This window comes from Denticeps clupeoides, chromosome 1 (genome assembly GCF_900700375.1).
Source record: "Denticeps clupeoides chromosome 1, fDenClu1.1, whole genome shotgun sequence".
Lineage (NCBI taxonomy): Eukaryota > Metazoa > Chordata > Actinopteri > Clupeiformes > Denticipitidae > Denticeps > Denticeps clupeoides.
The window spans coordinates 21,194,167-21,215,908 of NC_041707.1; the positions used below are offsets into that span (position 1 = coordinate 21,194,167).

The 21,742-nt window shown below is 40.9% G+C and overlaps 1 protein-coding gene across 1 annotated transcript; it reads left to right on the forward strand.

Annotated features, from left to right (window-relative positions):
- On the forward strand, nt 1–20,536 carry chrnb1 (cholinergic receptor, nicotinic, beta 1 (muscle)). The gene is made up of 11 exons (XM_028999362.1): nt 1–186; nt 2,056–2,189; nt 5,070–5,114; nt 5,851–5,960; nt 7,207–7,315; nt 9,234–9,378; nt 10,738–10,923; nt 11,723–11,946; nt 12,789–12,964; nt 17,630–17,777; nt 19,239–20,536. The coding sequence occupies exons 1-11, from the start codon at nt 12–14 to the stop codon at nt 19,383–19,385; spliced, it is 1,599 nt and encodes a 532-aa protein (XP_028855195.1). The 5' UTR covers nt 1–11; the 3' UTR covers nt 19,386–20,536.
- Nucleotides 20,537–21,742: the final 1,206 nt, after the last annotated feature.

Here is a 21,742-nt window from a genome sequence, read left to right on the forward strand (position 1 = left end):
TCGGAAGAGCCATGCGCCCGCCCGCCCACAGTGTAACCCGAGCCGGCCGGACACCCCGAAATCCACAGTCACGCGGCGAGGCGGCCAGACGGGCGACACGCGTGGGTGACTTCGGACAGGCCATGGCGGCGCCGGCCCGGCTCGTGCTCGCGGCGTGCTGCGTGTGCGCGCTTTGCGCGCTCGGGGGTGAGTGGAACCGACTCGTCTTCGTGGCGCTTTTCTCGGATAAAGTTTGCGCAGTGACGTGGCTTCAGCACGCGAGCGTGAAACAGCTGCGGGGTTTGTGGATGGCGGACGAGCACATCTAAACGACAGCCTGCCTTCGTCATTGTCCCCCCCACCAAGTACCCCCCCAAATGCTACAGAAACACACAGAAGACGAGCGAAGACATTCAGGCCCCCAAATTCACAGTCGGCCAAACCGCTCCTGAGACGCTAATGACGGTAATTATTTGTCCATCGCTCCGTGGGGTCGTTTGGTGGGAGATGACGTCGGGGACAGGGATGCGACCACAGCAGATGGCGCACCTCAGCGACGCCTCATTTGTCTCCACGGGAGGGAAGGAAGTGTTATTTCGACGAAAAGGGGAAGTTTGACGGGGAAGCCGCACTTCACGTTTTTGGGTGTGTAATGATTGCGGCTTGTTCTGACCCACGACCCCGGCGAAGGGAAGGCAGCAACGGCGGTGTTGATGAGATGCTACCAGCTCCGCTTCCCGCTGCTAATGGAGGTGACACGCGGGGTGATGGCTGTCATTTGTTCTTGTCAGAGTAGATCCTGGAGGGCCACAGCGTTTTGTGAGAGTTGATGGATGCTTGTGTCGCCACAGCGGCCGATTATAAATGCTCCCAACCTTCCAAAAAGGGGGAGAAACGGGATTTATGCATAAAAATGTCGGCCGGTGAGACAAGAGAATAATGGTGGCGCCTGCGATGTTGGATGTGGAGTGGCCTAGTCATTGTGCCTGTACAGTCAAGGCTACAGGCGTCAATGTGGTCAGTGTGGGGGTAGAACACAACTTCTGGGGTTCAACATAGAGCCCATCATCTCAAACAGTGCCACAAACTCGCAGAATTACAGTACAGGCCAAAAGTTTGGACACACCTTCTCATTCAATGGGTTTTCTTTATTTTCATGACCATTTACATTGTTAGAGTCTCACTGAAGGCATCAAAACTATGAATCAACACATGTGGAGTTACGCACTTAACAAAAAGTGGAGACCTGGTCTCCACAGTCACCAGACCTGAATCCAATCGAGATGGTTTGGGGTGAGCTGGACCACAGAGTGACGGCAAAGTGGCCAACAAGTGCTAAACACCTCTGGGAACTCCTTCAAGACTGTTGGAAAAGCATTTCAGGTGACGACCTCTTGAAGCTCATCGAGAGAATGCCAAGAGTGTGCAAAGCAGTAATCAGAGCAAATAAACTAGAATATAAAACATGTTTTAAGTTATTTCACCTTTTTTTGTTAAGTACATAACTCCACATGTGTTCATTCATAGTTTTGATGCCTTCAATGAGAATCTACCAATGTACATGGTCATGAAAATAAAGAAAACACATTGAATGAGAAGGTGTGTCCAAACTTTTGGCCTGTTCTGTATATCAAGTCCGGTTTATGGGAGGGCATCAGTGGGCCATGTCCAGCTGGTCAGATTGCTGGGTCGGCCCCAACAAGTACTTTTAAAGGATTTACATGTATAATGTAGAAGTCAGCAAATTACTCATATTCATATTCTTCTGATCATTTGGTTTAACATGATCGCAAAATTATTTAGACCAAAACTAGTATAGCTGATTTTCTGCACGTTTTGAATTTAGTTGGTCATCAGTGACATGGGCCGAATTCACTTATTGAAAACAATTGAGCATTGAGCAAATGGCAGCTTTGTTTAACAAGGCTGTGGCTGATATTTGCCTAGTATCAAAATATCCTATCTGACTTTTCAGCATTTTTGTTGAACTATAATTCAAATTGAAAACAAAATTGATTAGGTGTCATGGATTTTTCAAAGACTGATGTTTTGCATGCTTGAATTTTGCTTTCTTAGGCACATCTGAGGCAGAGAATAACCTGATGAAGGTCCTGTTTAAGGACTACAACCTGAAGGTGCGACCAGCGAAGTCAGCTGAGAGTCGGGTGGTGGTGAGGGTGGGCATGACGCTCGTTTCCTTTGTCTCCTTGGTAAGAATTATATTCAGAATGCTGCAGTGCTGCTTGTTTCTAAGAACATTTTTAAGGCCCTGTGGAAGTGGGTGTCTGTTGGCTGAGGAAGCAGACTTGTAACCAAAGGGTTGTGGTCTCAAATCCCAAACCACCAAGGTGCCACTAAGGTTCCCTTGAGCTGTCCCAACTCACTGCTCCCTTTCATAAAGTGCCCTATAGAATTATTTACATTTACAGCATTCAGATGGCCTTATCCAGAGCAACAATCAGTAGTTACAGGGACAGTCCCCCTAGAGGCACTCAGGGTTAAGTTTCTTGCTCAGGGACACAATGGGAGTAAGTGGGGTGCGCACCTGAGACTTTGTTGAGTGTGTTACCCGCTAGGCTACTACCACCGCTTGAAATGGTTTGCAGTATTTGCCCAGATTATGGTTTAATTGGTCATTTTGACTTGTCCTTGTGTCACTACTTTTTGTTCCAAGTTCAAATTCAGTCTGACCTTTATTGTCATTTAATTTACATTAACATTTACAGCATTTATCAGATGCCCTTATCTAGAGTGACTTACAATCAGTAGTTACAGGGACAGTCCCCCTGGAGCAACTTAGGGTTAAGTGTCTTACTCAGGGACACAATGGTAGTAAGTGGGATTTGAACTTGGCTCTCCTGGTTCATAGGCGAGTGTGTTACCCACTAGGTTTCTACCAGGCCCTTTCAGCTATGTGTTAGACAGTACATAGTGAAACGTATGAGCAAAGTACCATCACCCCCCCACACACTGTTCCCTGGGGCACCTCTCATGGCTTCCCACTGCTCACCAAGGGTGATGGTTAAAGCAGAGGATACATTTTGTTGTGTCACCGTGTGCTGTGCTGCAGTGTATCACAATGACAATCATTTCACTTTCACTTTTTAAATCTTTTTGTTTTATCATACATTAATTTACTCACCCGTTCCTAGTAAATTGCCGTTATTACATAATGAAATGCAGAGGATGCAGCCATGGTTGGGTTGAATGTTTATCAGAAAATAAAGTTCTGCTTTACATTGTTTTTAATTGGCTGCCTCATATTGTAAATTCTCTCTTATAATCTGTTATTAACTGCATGCTTCAAATAGTTATTAAAAAGAATACAAATGTGAAACGTTACATATTTGGTCTGTTTTGGGAAACTAAGCCAAGGTCTATAACTTAAATGAGCATTTTAGTAAACATACACACGTCCTTCAAGTGGTTATCTTCTAAATTTGGCATCGTAACACACACACACACACACCAGGTCACTGTATTTTCCTGTCACTCTTTTAAGAAATACTCACACTCACACATACACACTTGGTAGATTCTACAGCCCAGATCATGCTTACAGTCACCTTCAACATTTAAATGGTCGTGGTATCATATTCATACTGATACATTCAGGAGTGAATTGCTCCCTTATAGCTGTAATATGGACAACATTCCTGTCCTTTTCGACTGAAGGAGCAAATCCAGTTTCTTTGAAAGAAATAACACACACTGTCCCCCAGCCCCTGCCCCCATGGCTCTAATGGCGTCAACCAGCTGTCCCACAGACATTCCTGTCCTAGTTTTTAAATAGCAACGCCTTGCAGGGCCTTCCTATAACAATCAAACTCTGCTGTGCTGCCTCCATAGACATACACATACATACACACTCAAATAATAATATAAAGACAAAGACAAACAATAATAACAATAACTTTCGTAATAAAGAAGTAATTACATATCAAGATTTAAAAAGAACATAAAATGTTCAAATCATATTTAAAAGGATTAGCTAATGAAAATAAATAATATAAAAAAAGTAAACAGTATAAATGAGAGCATAATGTATTCCGAAGGTAAGTTTTCTTTAATCTGTGTTTGAAGCAGGCACAGCACATGGTGCCCAAAAACGAAATTTGTCCTTTGCTTTTAACCCATCACCCTGAGTAGAGGGCAGCCATGACAGGCGCCTGGGGAGCAGTGTGTGATGACGGTACCTTGCTCAGTGGACCCGTAATCGGAAGGTTGCTGTTTCGAATCTCGAGCCGCCAAGGTGCCTCTGAGCAAAATACTGCTCCCCGGGCACCTGTCTTGGCTGCCCACTGCTCACTAAGGGTGAAGGTTAAATGCAGAGGACATATTTTGTTGTGTCACCATTTGCTGTGTTTGCCTTGATCGCAGTGGTGACCTAGCAAAGGCAGTGGAAGCCTAGCAGGTGGCCATGCTTGTAGGGCCAATTGCCTTGAATCCTTTATATCCACACTTCAACATTGAAAATGTCTTATGTAATGAAATTGAGATCAGAAATTGAGATTCATGTCCTACTGTTTGTCGGCCATTTCGCTGCATAAACAGTCTTGAGACAAGGACTCCACAACACCTGTTAAGGAATGATTTGGTATATCTGGCACCAAACCAGTTGTGAGGTGGTGCCGCCATACTTGAATCAGACCTATATCCCACACATGCTCAGTTGGAGAATTAATATCTGGATTATTTAGAGTATGTGGAGGCCAAATCAACACCTGAAGGTCATTGTTTTCCTCAAGCCATTCATGAAACCTCTTTGTACAGAGAGAGGGCTCATTGTGCTGATGTCCTTATGAAAAAAGCATGATTCATCATACCATGGTGATGCTATGTCCCAGCCATCTAACTCAAATCCTTACACATACTATTTTTTCTGGACAAAATGTTCACTTGCTGCTTGTTATATCCCACCCACTGCCCGGTGCTAATCGTAAAAGATAATTCATGTTCCACACTTGACCTGTGCTGAAGCTTGTATGAGCATCATTAATTAGCTGTAGATAAGTCAAATCATTAGTGGTCATTAGTCTTGACACAGTTTATTTATACTGTCCTCTTTATTTTTTTTTTCTCTTGTTAAGAACATGAAAGATGAAGAGATGAACACCGTTGTCATAATGAACCTGGTAAGACTTAATTTTCTATAGTATTGAGATAATTGTCCTTTTGTCTCATTTCTATGTTAATATTAAGTGTAATTATGTTGTTATTGTGTGTATAAATACTGTATCTATGTGATGATCATCATTTATGTGATCAACCAAGTTTCACCAGATCATTTTTTGTGTTTATTCACTGCCTGTAATTACTAACATGTGTTCGTCATTCCTGTGTCGGCTGGTGCCTTAAGCACCAGGACCACGCCCAAGTTGGTTAATTTATTATGTTTGGCCATTGGGTCTTTTTGTGTTTTGTGCTTTGTGCTCTCTTTACAACATTACAATCTATATGCAAAGAGCACTTGTGGCATTTTAAAAATGTGTACGTCTCCATGTTGCTTACGAAGCTAAAATACCATCACCTTGCTCTCATTTCATGCATTGAATTTGAATACTAGGAATAATCGAGGCAATTTATGGAGAATGGAAAATTATGCAAATTATGTCATTATTATTCATGGGCAAATGCACTGAGATATTGCATACAGTATAATTAATGACACAAGCAGGAACAGCCAAAATAATGTGGCTTTATTTTTGTTTTCAGAGTGCATGCTCACTCTCTCACTCTTGGTCAGTACGTCTTTGTATTGCATATGCTGAAGTTTTGTGGTTTCTTTAAAAATCCCTGTATCTGTATTCCAACGTCACAGCCTGTATAATAATCTTCTGTTTCTTATGTTCTGTCTTTGGGATACTGCAGGAATGGACAGATTACCGCCTATCATGGAATCCTAAGGACCATGGGGGGCTCGATGTGCTGCGCATTTCTTCTGCAAAAGTCTGGCTTCCTGACATTGTACTGATCAACAAGTAAGTGTGCTTTTAACATCAAAGTTAAATAGAATTGTCTGAATTATCTGTGTTGATAATATTGCCTCTGGCGGCGGGGACCTCACAGGTGCCCTCACCGTTAATCTGTTGATGTCCCTGGGTCATAGACAATCATGCTCACCAATCATGTGTTAAAGCCACGCCCACATAAAAACATGGTCAAGGACACTTGTGATATGCTACCTATAGCGCAGTTCATATTTCAATGTACAGTTTTTAATACCCTTAAACCACAATTAGAAAATGATCAAGCATCCCCCCTGTTACACCCGAGGTGCAGAGGAACAATGGAAACCGAGGGTTGAGGGAACAAATTAACAGATTTATTTAAATGGGTGAAAATGCAGGAAACAAGCCATCACACCTCGCGCTGAATAAGGTCCCCTTTGATGCTGCAGTGTGGTCACCCAGCTCACTGGCATATGAACAGCAGCTTGCGTTTTAGCTGTAACAGGCTTTCTCTGATAGGAACCTACACCAGAGAGGTAATTTAGGCCAGACAAAATCATTTCACACAGCTATAGCAGTACATAATGTACTGATATTATGTATGGTTACTAATACGGGATTTTTTTTATATAAAGTATATGATTATGTGTGTTTGTGTGTGTTATAGGTGACGATCATTTGCTCATTCATCACAGGTTCATAGATAATTAAACCATTTGGCCTCCTAATAACAGGCCCGTGAAAGCCACTTACATTCACATACAATGAAAACTCTGTGCTCATATGTGGGGGTTTGTGTACCCTGACAGTCCACATATATATCCTGACACTGCTTTAATCTTGCTTGTGTTGTGTGTGTGTGTGTGTGTGTGTGTGTGTATGCGCTCAGGGCATTACCATTAAAAAAGTGGAAGTAAGGCGTTATTTCTTAGAGCTGACACAGGAAGGTAGCCCTCATTGACAGCCCATTGAATATCTATGAGAACACGCTACAGAGGCCAGCACTCAGCCTGGGGGCATCTGTTCACTACTCAATATGTATTTCATCAAAAGCTGCACAGCCAAGCTAACTCAGAAGCAGTGCTCAGCACTTTGGGTGAGAAATGCGTGTCTGCTTAAAATACATTTAGCAGGAATTCCCTTTAAGAAAACTCTGAGGCATGAGAAACATTTCAACTGCTTGTAAAAGCCTGATGTTGTTTTTTTATGGAGGACACTGATATAATTCAACTGTATTGTGAATGGTTTTCTCTTTGGTTTGTCTTTATTTCTACAGTAATGATGGGGTTTTCCATGTAGCCCTCCATGTCCACGTGCAGGCTTATAGCAACGGAAGAGTCACCTGGACACCCCCTGCTCTTTATAAAAGCTCCTGTGGAGTTAAGGTAACATGTTAAAATTAGTCATATAAGTGCGAGAACTGACAAGAGAGTTGAATTTGGATTTGAAACCCAGATTCTGTTAAGTTTCTTGTTTAGGACTCTACTTAGTTTGGTGATTACACAGTCATCTGTATGAGAGAAGGGGTTGATACCTGTGACTTGTGATGACATAGAAATTCTAGACTTCTAGATCAAACGGGACAACAAATTTTTGGATTTGTACACTGAAAAAAATATATAATGCAACACTTTTGGTTTTTGTTCCCATTTTTCATGAGCTGAACTCTTTTCTACATACACAAAAGACCCATTACTCTCAAATATTGTTCATAAATATGTCTAAAGTGATGATCAAGTTGTTGATTGTGGCCTGTGGAATGTTGGTCCACTCCTCTTCAATCGTTTTCAGTGTACAGATCCTTGCAATATGTGGCCGTGTACTATCATGCTGCAACATGAGATGATGGTCGTGGATAAATGGCAGAACAATGGGCATCAGGATCTCGTCACGATATCTCTTTGCATTTAAAACGGCACCAATAAAATGCAACTGTGTTTGATATACATAAAAATACGCCTGTCCATACCATAACCCCACCGCACCCATGGGCCATTCAATCCACAATGCTGATATCAGCAACCAGCTCACACACATGATGCCACACACACTGTCTACCATCTGTGGTGAACAGCACATACCGGGACTCATCCGTGAAAAGAACGCACTTCCAACGTGCCAGACGCCATCGAATGTGAGCATTTTCCCACTCAAGTTGGTTATGACGTCAACCTGTAGTCAGGTCCAGACCTCGATGAGGACGAAGAGCATGCAGATGAGCTTCCCTGAGATGGTTTCTGACAGTTTGTGCCGAAACTCTTTGGTTGCTGCATCTGTCTGAGTTGCTGGTCTCAGATTATCATTTGGAATTATCACACTGCAGTAGAGCACACGGTACACAGAACCAAATGATATTGAATACAGTAGTCATAATATTTTCACAATCCCATGTCCATTCAATGAACATGTTTTATCTGCAAATAGATCACTTCTGTGGAGGCCACCATTTTGGTTCAACACTTTATTTTCTACAGTAGTACAGAATGGACAAATCAAGCGTAGAAAAATAATTTAGTTTTTTAGGTTGAAGCGACAGCTTGAATCCAACACCAGCTGGTAGTGGATACGAGTACCAGATGCCCATCGTATGTTCTGATACACAGTTGGAAATGGAAGGGTGTGAAAGGGGGAAGTTCACCAGTGAAAGTACAAGAAATTGCTTAAAGAAGCAATTGTTTCGTTAAGGTATGGGCTACTGCCAGTTAACAAAATCTGTTGATGGCTAGATTCTGTGAAAAGTTTATTCTCACTGTAGGCCCCCAGCAGATTTGCAACATCATGAAGCATCACATTCCCTCATATTCTCATTCTCTTATCTCTTTTTTTTCCCCCATGAACTTTTGTTCCCTCATCATTGATATTCCTAGCTTTGTTTGGCATGGCTCTAGTTTCTCAGGCTTGTTTGATCTTGTCATCTGATTGTTTCAGTGCGAGAAAAACAGAAGCATTTGGAGAGATGATTAAAGAGCAATCAGAGGGAGAAAGTGATGAGTGTCAGCACAGTCAGGCTCATCTGCTTGGATTCTGCAGAGACACATACAGACCCTCCCTGTCTGTTTCTCTCGCTTTCTTTCTCTCTCTCTGACACACACATAATCTATCATCACACTACCCAGACAAATTTGACAAAATTTGACAAAAGCAAAGTTTTAATAACAAATCAAGAGTATACTCTTGACACCAACACACACATACAGTATACAGCAACAAACACATATAATATGTTCATATATATACATAAATGTGCACAATTAACATATAAAAAAGAAATAAAACTTTATTCATGGCCCCCCTCTCTTTTAGGTCACATACTTCCCATTCGACTGGCAGAACTGCACCATGGTGTTCCGCTCATACACATATGATGCTTCTGAGGTGGATCTGCAGTATGGACTTGATGAGAGAGGCAATGAGATCCGAGAGATTGTGTATGACAGTGCCTTTAGTGGTAAGAAACAGGGTTCTCCTAAAAATTGGAGGATTAATCAATCATGTCTGGAATACTTTTACTGTACTGTGCGAAGATTCATGTTGAGTCATGATACTGCTAAAATACAAACTTTTCTCAGATAATTACATCAGTAATGTGAAAACAGTTTGGGCAATAGTGAAAATAATTAAATCTTCCCAAGAGTAACTGTGAAATTGTTCAGGATGGGACTAAAAGTGTATTTGTGAAATTGGCAATAATTTAATTTGGTTTCAGAAAAACAGTTGCTGGGGACTGGTCTCTCCCAACTATGTAAATATAACAGAGCTGTGGAGACGTCTATGTATATGTGTGTGTTCATATGTTCAGTATTGACATAATTCATCATTCATAGACTTTTACTAATTCCATAATTGTAAATCAGTCTAAATCATTACATCACAAAATTTACATCAGGTCTACTGATCATGAACTGTACAAATATTATGTGAATGATAATATACCAGGAGTGAGCACTGGCCTAAACATCAAGCAGAAAAGCAATAAAAAAACAATCTTATCCCTCTGAGCCTAAGGAGACTAAAAAGGAACACAAAGTCTGAAATCTCAGACAAGGTGTCCTTCCTGATAAATAGTTTGGAGAAGCACTTCTTCTCCCACTCCTGTAGTTCGATCCATTGAGATGTATTAGATCAGCATTGTTCAGGATGAACTGTTTCATGTGGGAGCAGTTCAGCAAAGTATCAAGCTCAGGATGTATGGTACCATGCCTGTTTGGATGATATTTTAACAAAGATAGATGTACCTGAACCACAAATGTGGTAGCCTACACAGCTATCAGACCAAATGAATGACACCCTGATTTTGATTGTACATGGAACTGGAAAAAATCAATTTAGGTCCAGTAATGCATTTGAAAAAAAAGTGTGATTTTTGTCATGCTTTAAACTATTGAAAATAGTGATAACTGTTTTTTTTCCCACTAAGCATTCTTTTTGTATATTTTCTATGCCTTAGTGTAATGGGCAGCAAACTGGAGCATCTATTTTTAATCACCAGACTCTCAAGATTAATTATATGTGGATGTTGTATATGAAACACATGCAATGAAAGTAATTAGTTACTTTCGCTACCCCATTAAAATACAGGGTTCCTACTTTTAATATTCCAGAATTACACGTGGGTGTGATTATAATGACTAAAACAGTGTTGCCTTAATCCCAAGTGAATAACTGCAATGTCTTTGTTCATATGTTTACAATATTTAGTTAGAAGACCATAAGTTTTGTCAGTATATTGGCCATCTCTATTTGTGAGTAATTCTGCAGCAGTGGTCACTGCATATTGTTTTAGACATTTCCTGTTTATCTTTGGCAGAAAGTGGAGAGTGGCATATCCGTCATAAACCATCCAGGAAGAACATACGGGAGGACCAATATGAGGACATCACATTCTACTTAATCATTGAGAGGAAGCCCATGTACTATGTCTTCAACATCATTCTCCCCTGCATTCTCATCACCATAATCGCTATCTTCAACTTCTACTTGCCACCAGATGCTGGTAGAGCACCCTTACATTTTTCAGCTATGTTGAGCATGTACTTCATGTGAGATTTTTATTAGTGTGTTTTGTACTGGATTAGTGTGTTTTATACTGGATTTGGGAACAATTCTTTGTACATGCATTGATAATGTTATTATAATTATCAACATACAGTATATGGGTGCTTTTCCATTAAAACACTAACCATAAAACCTAGCAGTATTCAATATCATACTGTCACACTGCATAAATATGGGAATCTAAGTGCAACTTGAAATTGTAGATGCTTATTAACCATGAACATAAAAACAAAATGAGTCGATGCCCCAAAAGTCAGAATGCCACAAAAAAGGCATATTTAGACATACATGCAGGTAATGCATTCAGGGAAGAATATAAGAAGCGCTGTGTGGCCTTGGAATATAATTTTCCATTTACAGCATTTATCAGAAGCTCTTATCCAGAGCTACTTACAATCTGTAGTTACAGGGACAGTCCCCCCTGGAGCAACTTAGGTTTAAGTGTCTTGCTCAGGGGCACAATGGTAGTAAGTGGGATTTGAACCTGGGTCTTCTGGTTTATAGGCGAGTGTGTTACCAACTAGGCTACTAGCACCCATATACACAATTATATATACACAATACACACACAATTATACACATTAATAAAAAATGGGTTGGGGAATGAGGGTGGAACTGTATTGTATTTGGGCCCAAAATAAAGATAAATAAAAAATAAGGTTAAGTGCCGATAGTTACTTTTTTCTGGTGTTTATGGATTAATAAGGAAACCAATTTCTTGTTTTTTCCACATGCAGGAGAGAAGATGGGCCTGTCCATCAATGTCCTGCTTACCCTTACTGTCTTCCTGCTCCTGCTGGCCGACAAAGTTCCCGAGACCTCCCTTGGTGTCCCCATCATCGTCAACTACCTCATGTTTACCATGATCCTGGTCACCTTCTCTGTCATCCTCAGCGTGGTCGTGCTCAACTTGCACCATCGCTCACCCAGCACCCACCAAATGCCTCTCTGGGTTCGAAGGGTAAGCTGAAGCAGGTCTAGAACTGTTTTTATTTTCAACATCACCTTTGAAATTCCTACATTTTCTGTTTAGTAATTCGAGGGAATCTATTTTAGTGGACTGATGCTAAGCAGGTGCTATAACCTGGAATAGTAGTGTTGGGTAATAGATCTTGTGAGGCTTAGTATGATTTTCAAACGATGTTCATATGGTTTGGTGGTGCTTTAATTGATTACCCCTCCACAGCAGAATCAGCAACCTGGAACAGCCTCTTCAAAATTGGATTCTATTTGCAGTGTGGTCCTTTGAGTTGATAAAATGGAACAGAACTCTTGAAGAGTCATGAGAAACTGGCCACTGACAGCTTAGTCTTGCCTTTTTAAAAGCTTCCAGGGATGTCCAGTAAAAATTTATTAGGGGGATTATAACTGAATGCAGGCATCAAGGCCGACTGAATGCCTTAGGGTGTTTTCACACACGGTCTGATTCAACACTCCAAATAAACTCAGACCAATTTAAAATGAACCGACTGTTTCACCAAGATTGTCTTTTTTTTTAGTCTCTAGCCTCTACACTGAAATGAGCATACCACAATAAAGTAAAGTGTTAATGTGTATGTGTAACCTTTTTTTTTTTTACAAAATGCAAATCCCAAAATGGGATCCCAAAGTGCAAAACCTTAGTAGACTGCCTGGTATTGCCCCAGAGCTTCAGAGATGTGAAAACAATAAGGCCCGAGATTTGATCATAACTGAAGTGAACCAGACAGATAAGCAAGTAATTTTTCTCAATGTGACCACAAAATATCTTATTACCTTTTCTATTGATCCACTTTTTGATCCACTTCTCTAATCTTCTCTCAGATCTTCATCCATTTGCTACCTCCATACCTGGGGATGCTGCGACCCAAAGTTGAGACACCCCTCTCTCTTGAAAAACCCCATAAGAAAGAGCCCAACATCTTTGTTGCGAGCAGGGCAGCCGACGAGTACTTCATCCGCAAGCCTAACACCTGTTTCCTCTTCCCCAAGCCCAACAGGTGAGGTCAGGGGTCACAAACCACAACTTGAAGAGCTTTCAGGAACACATCAGGCAGAGTGTATTATTAATTCTGTGAAAGACAGAGGGACTTGTTTAAAGGGGCAAAAAATACTGAACAAGTACATGGTGTGGAATTAATAATCTCCTCCGTTTACTGGGTGAATTGGGGTATGAAGGAGAGACTGAAAAACACTGAGAAATGAGATAGAGGAAATCAAAGCTAAAATAATAATGATCAGCACAAATCTGACACATTAGCTCTGGCCCACGTTGAGATGCAATAAAGGGAGGCGAGAATATGGGGTGAGAATATGTGGGGACTCTATTAGAGTGAATTTGATGAGACAGCAGTTGTCTTACCCTCTCCTTTGGCTCTTAATTGGTTTTTACTGCGTGTCTTGGCACCATAGGTGCAATTTTTCGTCATCTGCATCTCCACAGCTTACAGGCCCTATCTGAGCAATCTTCCGGCAATCTTTTGGCAAACATTAAAAAAATAAAGTGTGTGCTACATCATCTTTCGAAATTTACACAGCAAAACCATGAATATACAATTTTTTTTTATTTTGCTAGCATTTAAATACACCTGCACTTGTTCAGTTGTACTTATACAACTGACAAATTATACAATTTTATACAATGTCTTTGATTCTCCCTTTGTGCTTCCAAATGTTTTCTACCAAAACTAAATTACAAAACTTATTAAAAATTACAAAAATTAAATCTATTTGTATAATCAACCATCACTACCTTACATGAATGACATTTCCAGAAAGCCAGCCAACCACTGTCTACTGTCTCTCTCGGGTGGGAGCCACCAGATGTCATCAGTGACCCCAACAAACTGCACCCTCCCACCCAAGAGACTCCCCAGTAAGGAGGCTATATGCCAGATTCTCTCCTGAATACAGAACGACTGTTTGGAATATGAGAGGAGCCATACTGACACCTGGTGGACAAACAGCAGAAGACAGTTTTGGGCCGTCTCTGTAGAATTAAATAATAAACAAACAAATAAATAAACAGCTAGGTGTTTCATAATGAGATGGATGTTACAGCACATGTGAGTATTACTGTAGTACTATTACTGTAGTACGTAATACAGTTTAAACCAGTAAAGCTGCACATAGATGGCATTATAGGTTGGCACAATCTTAGCACAGATACCACAGATGTGGTACAGGGATAAGATAAATGGTGGGCTCGATGTCATGGGATATGTGACACGGTCTACTGCAGAATCTACCCTATCTCCCAACGCCTCTCATAAACCATAAACTCTCATAGAAACACACCCCTCTAAGTATAACCTCTGAAGCTCCACTCCCAAGGACACAGTAGCAGAAACCCTGTAAATGCACATCACAAGCTCATCTCCCATATTGTCACGCTGGTTTGGTGAGGCAGTAGATCTGGAACGATGGCTGGACATGGCGAGGAAGAAGGACTCATACATACAATGTCACGAAATAGGGGTTTAATACATGGTGAACAGGACAGGGGAGACATAAAGTAACAATGATCTGATGGCAAACAGACATGAACAGGGCAGCTTTATTCAATCATACACAGGTGAAAACAATCCGAAAACATAATAGCACAGGACAAACATGAAACTCCAATCCGAATACCAGACCCGGAGTAGCCCCTTCCAGACCGGATCATGACACATATCAACGATTACATTTTTTTAATATACATTTTTATCAGAATTTTTGCCAGACCAAACAGTTGATTAATGTATAATATCATAGTTGTGACTGCCCTCCTCGGCTTTTAGCCATTGACTTTTTTTTACGCAGTGAACCACATCATGTGGTATTGCGTGTGATGCTTCTATATTCAAGCTTCTCAGCAGCTCAGACATCCCAATCTTCAAAAACCTGCAAAACCTGTAGTCTGAGGTTTTCTGTCCTTTTACAATGATACTCCACAGAACCAATAACGGTAATTATTTTTTAAATGATCATATCTTCTGTCCCTGAGAAGTTAAAATTAGTCCGCCCACACTGAAATCTGATGCATGCATGCATCACACATGCATATGTTCTCTCTTTCTCCCTCTCATTCCGTTGTGTGTGCAACATAGACCAAACAGGTCTACTGATGACGGCATCTCCCAAATCCTGCACGCCACCCTCAGCCATGTGGACAAGAAGCAGGGAGAAGCAATAAAAAGATTGCTGTTTGTTGACTACAGTTCAGCATTCAACACTATAGTTTCCAGCAGGCAGTTTACCAAGCTGAAGCATTTGGGACTCACCAGCTGATTGTGTTGGACTTCCTGACTGGCAGGCCACATGTGGTGAGAGTTGGGAACTGCAGCTTCAGTTGGTCAAGGTTGGCCTAGCTGTTAAGGAAGCGTTTTGAATCCCGATCCACCAAGGTGCCACTGAGGTGCCACCGAGCAAAGCACTGGCTGCCCACTGCTCACTCAGGGTGATGAGTTAAATGCAGAGGACACATTTCACTGTGTGCACCATGTGCTGTGCTGCTGTGAATCACATGTGACAATCACTTCACTTCACTTTTTTTTTTTTTTTTTTAAATCAGAAGGTTCCCGGTTCAAATCCTGATCCGCCAAGGTGCCACTGAGGTGCCACTGAGCAAAAGCACCGTCCCCACACACTGCTCCCCAGGCACCTGTCATGGCTGCCCACTGCTCACTAAGGGTGATGGGTTAAATGCAGAGGACACATTTCACTGTGTGCAGGGCTGCTGTGCTGATGTGTATCACAAAGCTGAGGAAGTTCAATGTGTTCCCAGACTAAAGACTTTCTAAACAGGTGCTGTGGAGAGCATCTGGACCCAGAACCTCATTTTATGGTTTGGGAACGCAAAGCCCGTAACTGCATGACATTTAAATCAATTTACGCACAATGCATTTTAGCAGAATACATATCCACTAACCTGTCTGATGTCTGAGTCTCATGTTCTCATTGAACACAATATCTTGCTTGTGTTGTAGCTTGCTTACTGTTAGTCTCCTTTTATTCTATTTTATTTTCTTTGTTATTCTATTTTGTTTAAACTATTACTTAACTATGCACAATCTAAACAGAGTGGTTCAGGGTACATTTCACTGCATGTTGCTGTAACACTATACCCAGGGATGGAAAGAGTACTGAAAAAATGTAGTAAAAGTATCTTTACTTAGCTTAAATTCTACTTTTAAAAGGAAAAGTACCCATATAAAAATCAACTTGAGTAAAAGTAAAAAAACTTAATTCAAAATTTACTTTGAGCCAAAGTTACTTAGTTACTTTCAATTACTGTAACATTTTTAAGCACAGTTGGCCACAAAAGTACCAAATTCTCAAACATTACCATAAAAAAGAAAGTCAAAATCAAAGTATCCAAAACTGTTAAAATGTTCAACAATTCCCTATTAACACACTTTACCTTTTGTTCTTTCCATAACAAACATAAATATATCAGTTGTCTTTACTGACAAATGAGGACACTGACTGCTGATATGAGAAATGAAATAAAGCGTCCTGCCCCACAGAATACTACAGTATTAGACTGGAAAACTCTTATTCAGTTTGAGCAATGTAATGTATGGAATACACAGGCAAAAAGAATGCACAGTGCATCCAGAGAGTATTCAAAGCACATCACTTTTTCCACATCTTATTATGTTGCAACCTTATTCCAAAACTGATTAAATTAATGTTTTCCTCAGAATTGTATACACACATCACCCCATGATGACAAGGTGAAAAAAGTTTCATTGAGGTTTTGACAAATTTATTTAAAATAAATAAATAAATTAGACAGCACAAGTACATAACTATTCACGGCCTTTGCCATGAAGCTCAGAAACTCAGTTTTCTACTGTTTCCTCTGATCATCATTGAGATGTTTCTGTAGCTTAGTTTTAGTGCATCTGTGGAGAAAACACTTGATTTTAGATGATTTGGAAAGGTGCACACCTGTCAATAATAGGTCCCACAGTTGACAGTTCTACTCAAAACTACTACTACAGTAACGTGAGTAAATATAATTTGTTACTTTTCACCTCTGACTATACCAATATTTGGTGGTAGTAGCCTAGTGGGTAACACACTTGCCTATGAACCAGAAGACCCATGTTCAAACCCAATTTACTACCATTGTGTCCCTGAGCAAGACACTTAATCCTAAACTGCTCCAGGGGGACTGTCCCTGTAACTACTGATTGAAAATCGCTCTTGATAAGGGTGTCTGATAAATGCTGTAAATGTAAAAAATGCATATTACTGTCCCATGCGTGTGCTCGTGTTTGCTTGCTCTAGTCTACATGATATTCCATTCAATTTGTGGACATCAGGGATACACTATCAGTATCTAGGAGAATACCAGACCTTTAAATGGAGGTGACTCCATTTAAAAGTAATGTAAATACACACACCAAAGATTGTAGTTTCTGCCATTTCTATCATGATCATGAAAATTGCCCAAAGCTGATCACAGAGATCAAGTTGAATTTTATCATGATTTTCAGCCTTAATGTAGCTCCCAGTCTGTTAAAATTCTCAGTGTTGTGAGATGGCAGGAGGACAAAAATAATATATGCACACAGTATACATAATGCTTCTTAATACTTTGCAATGTGGCATAAAGCATACCTGTGTCTCTTCTAGGTTTCTCTATCTATCTTTCTGTCTGTTGATCCCGCCAGATACCAGCCCGAGGGCATGTGCACTGATCTGAGGAAGTTTATTGATGGGCCGAGCCACTACCTCACCCTGCCCCCCGAGCTGAAGTCCGCAATTGAGGCGATCACTTACATCGCTGAGCAGCTCCAGGCGGAGAAGGACTATGGGGCGGTAAGTTACTGCTACATCTTTTAGCGAATCAGGTGCTATATTAAGTGATGGGATTTTTTGGTCTGACTTTGACAATGGTGTCATAATTAAATCAGACAAGGGTGCTCATTCAGAGTGATTATGACATGTAGTTACTTTGTTGGTGATGTAGTACAGCTGTGAATGGGTTTGATCTTTGTGGATTAAGTGATTGAGATTTTTCTCATTACTTCTTCAAATACTAACTAGCTAGCTAGTTTGCTACCCAACTGAGGTGTTATTGAGACCCCCATGAGTTGATTTTGGTAGCTTACATGTCTTCAGTGTTACAGTGCATCCAGAGAGTATTCACAGCGCATTTCCACTTTTTGCCCTGCTTCCACAGCCTTTGCCATGAAGCTCAAAATGGAGCTCACATGCATCCTTTTTCCCCTGATGATCCTTGAGATGTTTCTGCAGCTTAAATACATTTACATTTACATTTATGGCATTTATCAGACGCCCTTATCCAGAGCGACTTACAATCAGTAGTTACAGGGACAGTCTCCCCGGAGCAACTTAGGGTTAAGTGTCTTGCTCAGGGACACAATGGTAGTAAGCGGGATTCGAACCCGGGTCTTCTGGTTCATAGGCGAGTGTGTTACCCACTAGGCTACTACCACCAATAGAGTTCACCTGTGGAAAAAATAGTTGATTGGACATGATATGGAAAGGCACACAACGTCTATATAAGGTCCCACAGTTGACAGTTCATGTCAGAGCACAAGCATGAAGTCAAAGGAATTGTCTGTAGGCACAAATCCGAGGAAGGTCACCTTAACTGAGTGATCTGGGAGAAGGGCCTTAGTCAGGGAGGTGACCAAAAATCCAATTGTCACTCTATCAGAGCTCCAGTGGTCCTCTATGGACAGAGGAGAACCTTTTAGAAAGACAACCATCTCTGCAGCAATTCACCAATCAGGCCTTTCTGGTGCCCAGACAAAAGCCACTGCTTAGAAAACGGCTGCGATGTGCCTTTTTCTAAGCAGTGGAGTTTGCCAAAAGGCACCTGAAGGCCTTTCAGACCAAATTCTCTGGTCTGATGAGCAAAGTTTGAACTCTTTGGTGTGAATGCCAGGTATCACGTTTGGAGGAAACCAGGCACCACTCGTCATCAGGCCAATACCATCCCTACAGTGAAGCATGGTGGTGAAATGTGGAAATGTTATGCACTGTGAATACTTTCTGGATGCACTATAACTCTCCTTAAGTCTTTAATGCTGACCTGGTCTGATAGGGCCACCTAGTGTTCAGTTTTTCAGTCTTGTTGAAAAACGAGGAGGTCTTCTGCAGCTTTCAATCTACTTTTTAGTCAAAACCTTCACTCTAACTCTACAGTTTCTATCATGCCTTTCCAACTATTGTTCTCTGAACAGACATTAATCTTCTGCTCATTTTCTGTCCTTTCTTTTTAAACTGTGTTCTTTCCTTCCTTTGTTCCAGTTGAAAGAGGACTGGCAGTATGTTGCAATGGTCGTGGACCGCCTCTTTCTGTGGATCTTTGTTGTCTTCACCACTGTTGGCACGTTGGCCATCTTTGCTGATGCAAGTTTTAATGCCACACCCACCGACCCCTTCAGTGGCCAATGATGCCCCATTGCAAGCAAATCATCTTATTGCACAGAAATACTACAGTCGCTACAGCGAAGTGCAAGCATAGTGACTCTTACTGAAGTGAAAAATCTGTTGATACATACTATATGAATCAATACTCTTGACAATACTCAATCTCACCATTAGCTACTGTGATTTTATACAGTGCTCAAAAAATAAAGGGAACACAAAATAACACATCCTAGATCTGAATGAAAGAAATATTCTTATTAAATATTTAGTTATTTACATAATTAAATGTTTTGATAACAAAATAACAAAAAGCAAATTTTTTTCTGACCATTTGAGCAGACACAAGCACATTTGTGGCCTGCTGGAGGTCATTTTGCAGGGCTCTGGCAGTGCTGATGTAGCAGTCCTGCTGCTGGTTTGTTACCCTCCTACGCCCTTATCCATGTCTCCTGATATACTGGCCTGTCTCTTAGCACCTCCATGCTCTGGTCACAAACCATCTTGCCACAGCTCGCATTGATGTGCCATCCTGGATGACCTGCACTACCTGAGCCAACTTGTGTGAGTTGTAGCACTAGAGTGAAAGAACCACCAGCATTCAAAGGTGACCAGCCAGAAAGCATAGGAACTGAGAAGTGGTCTGTGGTCACCATCTGCAGAGCCACGCCTTTATTGGGGATGTCTTGCCTATAATATCCACTTGTTGTCTGTTCCATTTGAACAACAGCATGTGATTGTCATTGTCAGTGTTGCTTCCTAAGTATACAGTTTGATGCAACAGAAAAGTTATTGATTTGTTGAAGTTTTTTTAAGTGTTCCCTTTTTTGAGCAGTGTATTTCAATGAACAATCACAGCTTTACAATATTGGTAGTGAATATTTGGAGGGATTAATTGAAAGCAGGGATCAATATGCATTCAAGTCCCATATGTAATCAAGTTTTTTCTGCAGTATATAATTACTAATTAAGTCAACTGAAGAATCTTCTCTTATGTCATACAACATTATGTAGTTGGACAATCTTGGTCAATATATGTGTTTAATATATACCAAATAAGTATGTGTAAATCTTATGTGAGTACATCATGACCATAATAAATATAAATATTGATTGATTTAACTTGAACTTTAATACTATAACTTAAATTGAACTGAACAAAAATGAATGTGTATGTTAAACAGTTTAGAATTAATTGATATGTTTTATAATTATTGAAATTAAGTTATTCAGGTTTATGATATTTGCTTAGAACATGTTTATGAATGCTGTTTCTTTTAGCTGTAGTGAAGCAATAAAAAAAAACCCATCAAATTGTATTTCTCTTCCCCTTCTGATTAAGGTTGCCATTGGTAATTTTACAGGGTACAGTGCAGTGGTGTGTTTAGACTCACAGAAACCCATGTGATTGTGTGATAATGGTGTATTCTCGCATGCAGTGTGATTGTGAGCTTGTGCGAAAGCCGTAATGACAGCTGCAGAAACAGACTATGGAATTCTCAATGTAGTACTCACACACACGCACACACACAAACTCAGTCTACTACACTTATGCATTCACAGAGGCACCTGTTGGTGCTTGTGCTCCTTTTTTGTCTTTTAAATAAAGATCAGAGAGGTAAAACTGAGCGCCTCAGAGATGTGACATCTGTTCAATGCCGTCCCTGCACCTCGTCAGAAATGTGACCTACTGGACGGTGCATAAATTAAAACATGCACTCACGTACACAAGCTGGACGCTCCTAGTGGATGTCTCTGCTTGCTATGCGACTGGCCAGTCCTCATGGCATGTGTATGTGTGTCTTCTCTGGGCTACCTACGTTACCTATGTGGGTTATCAATGTGAGTAAACAAATCAGACACTTGGGAACAGCAAATTATGTTTTACACAAATAGAAAGTTTCTGTGACTGTTAAACCAGCAATAACTGCTAAACCAGAAATAACTGTTGTTATTGCTGGTTTAGCATTGTATATTTTAACATGAAAATTATGTGTCTTGGCAGTGTAAAATCCAAATATATGTGCGTCTCAGATGGTTCTTTGTGGCTAGTGCTGCAGTGGTGGCCTAGTAGTTAAGGAAGCGGCCCCATAAACAGAAGGTTGCCGGTTCGAATCCTGATCTGCCAAGGTGCCACTGAAGTGCCACTGAGCAAAGTACACACTGCTCCCCGGGCGCCTGTCATGGCTGCTCACAGCTCACTGAGGTTGATGGGTTAAAAGCAGAGGACACATTTCTTTGTGTGCATGTGTGCTGTGCTGCAGTGTTTCACAATGACTTTCACTAAATGGGAGAACTGAGGCTAATGGAATGACCCCTTGTGACTCTTTAGTCATGCTGCTGAACTCACTGGACAATTGTGTCCATTGAATTTACTGTTGCAT

Excerpts from the sequence above, each read along its gene's own strand:
- chrnb1 (XM_028999362.1), top strand. The coding sequence starts at position 12 with ATGCGCCCGCCCGCCCACAGTGTAACCCGAGCCGGCCGGACACCCCGA. Across the intron at positions 5,961-7,206 it reads GACATTGTACTGATCAACAA|TAATGATGGGGTTTTCCATG; the intron begins GTAAGTGTGCTT and ends TTATTTCTACAG. Across the intron at positions 9,379-10,737 it reads GTATGACAGTGCCTTTAGTG|AAAGTGGAGAGTGGCATATC; the intron begins GTAAGAAACAGG and ends TATCTTTGGCAG.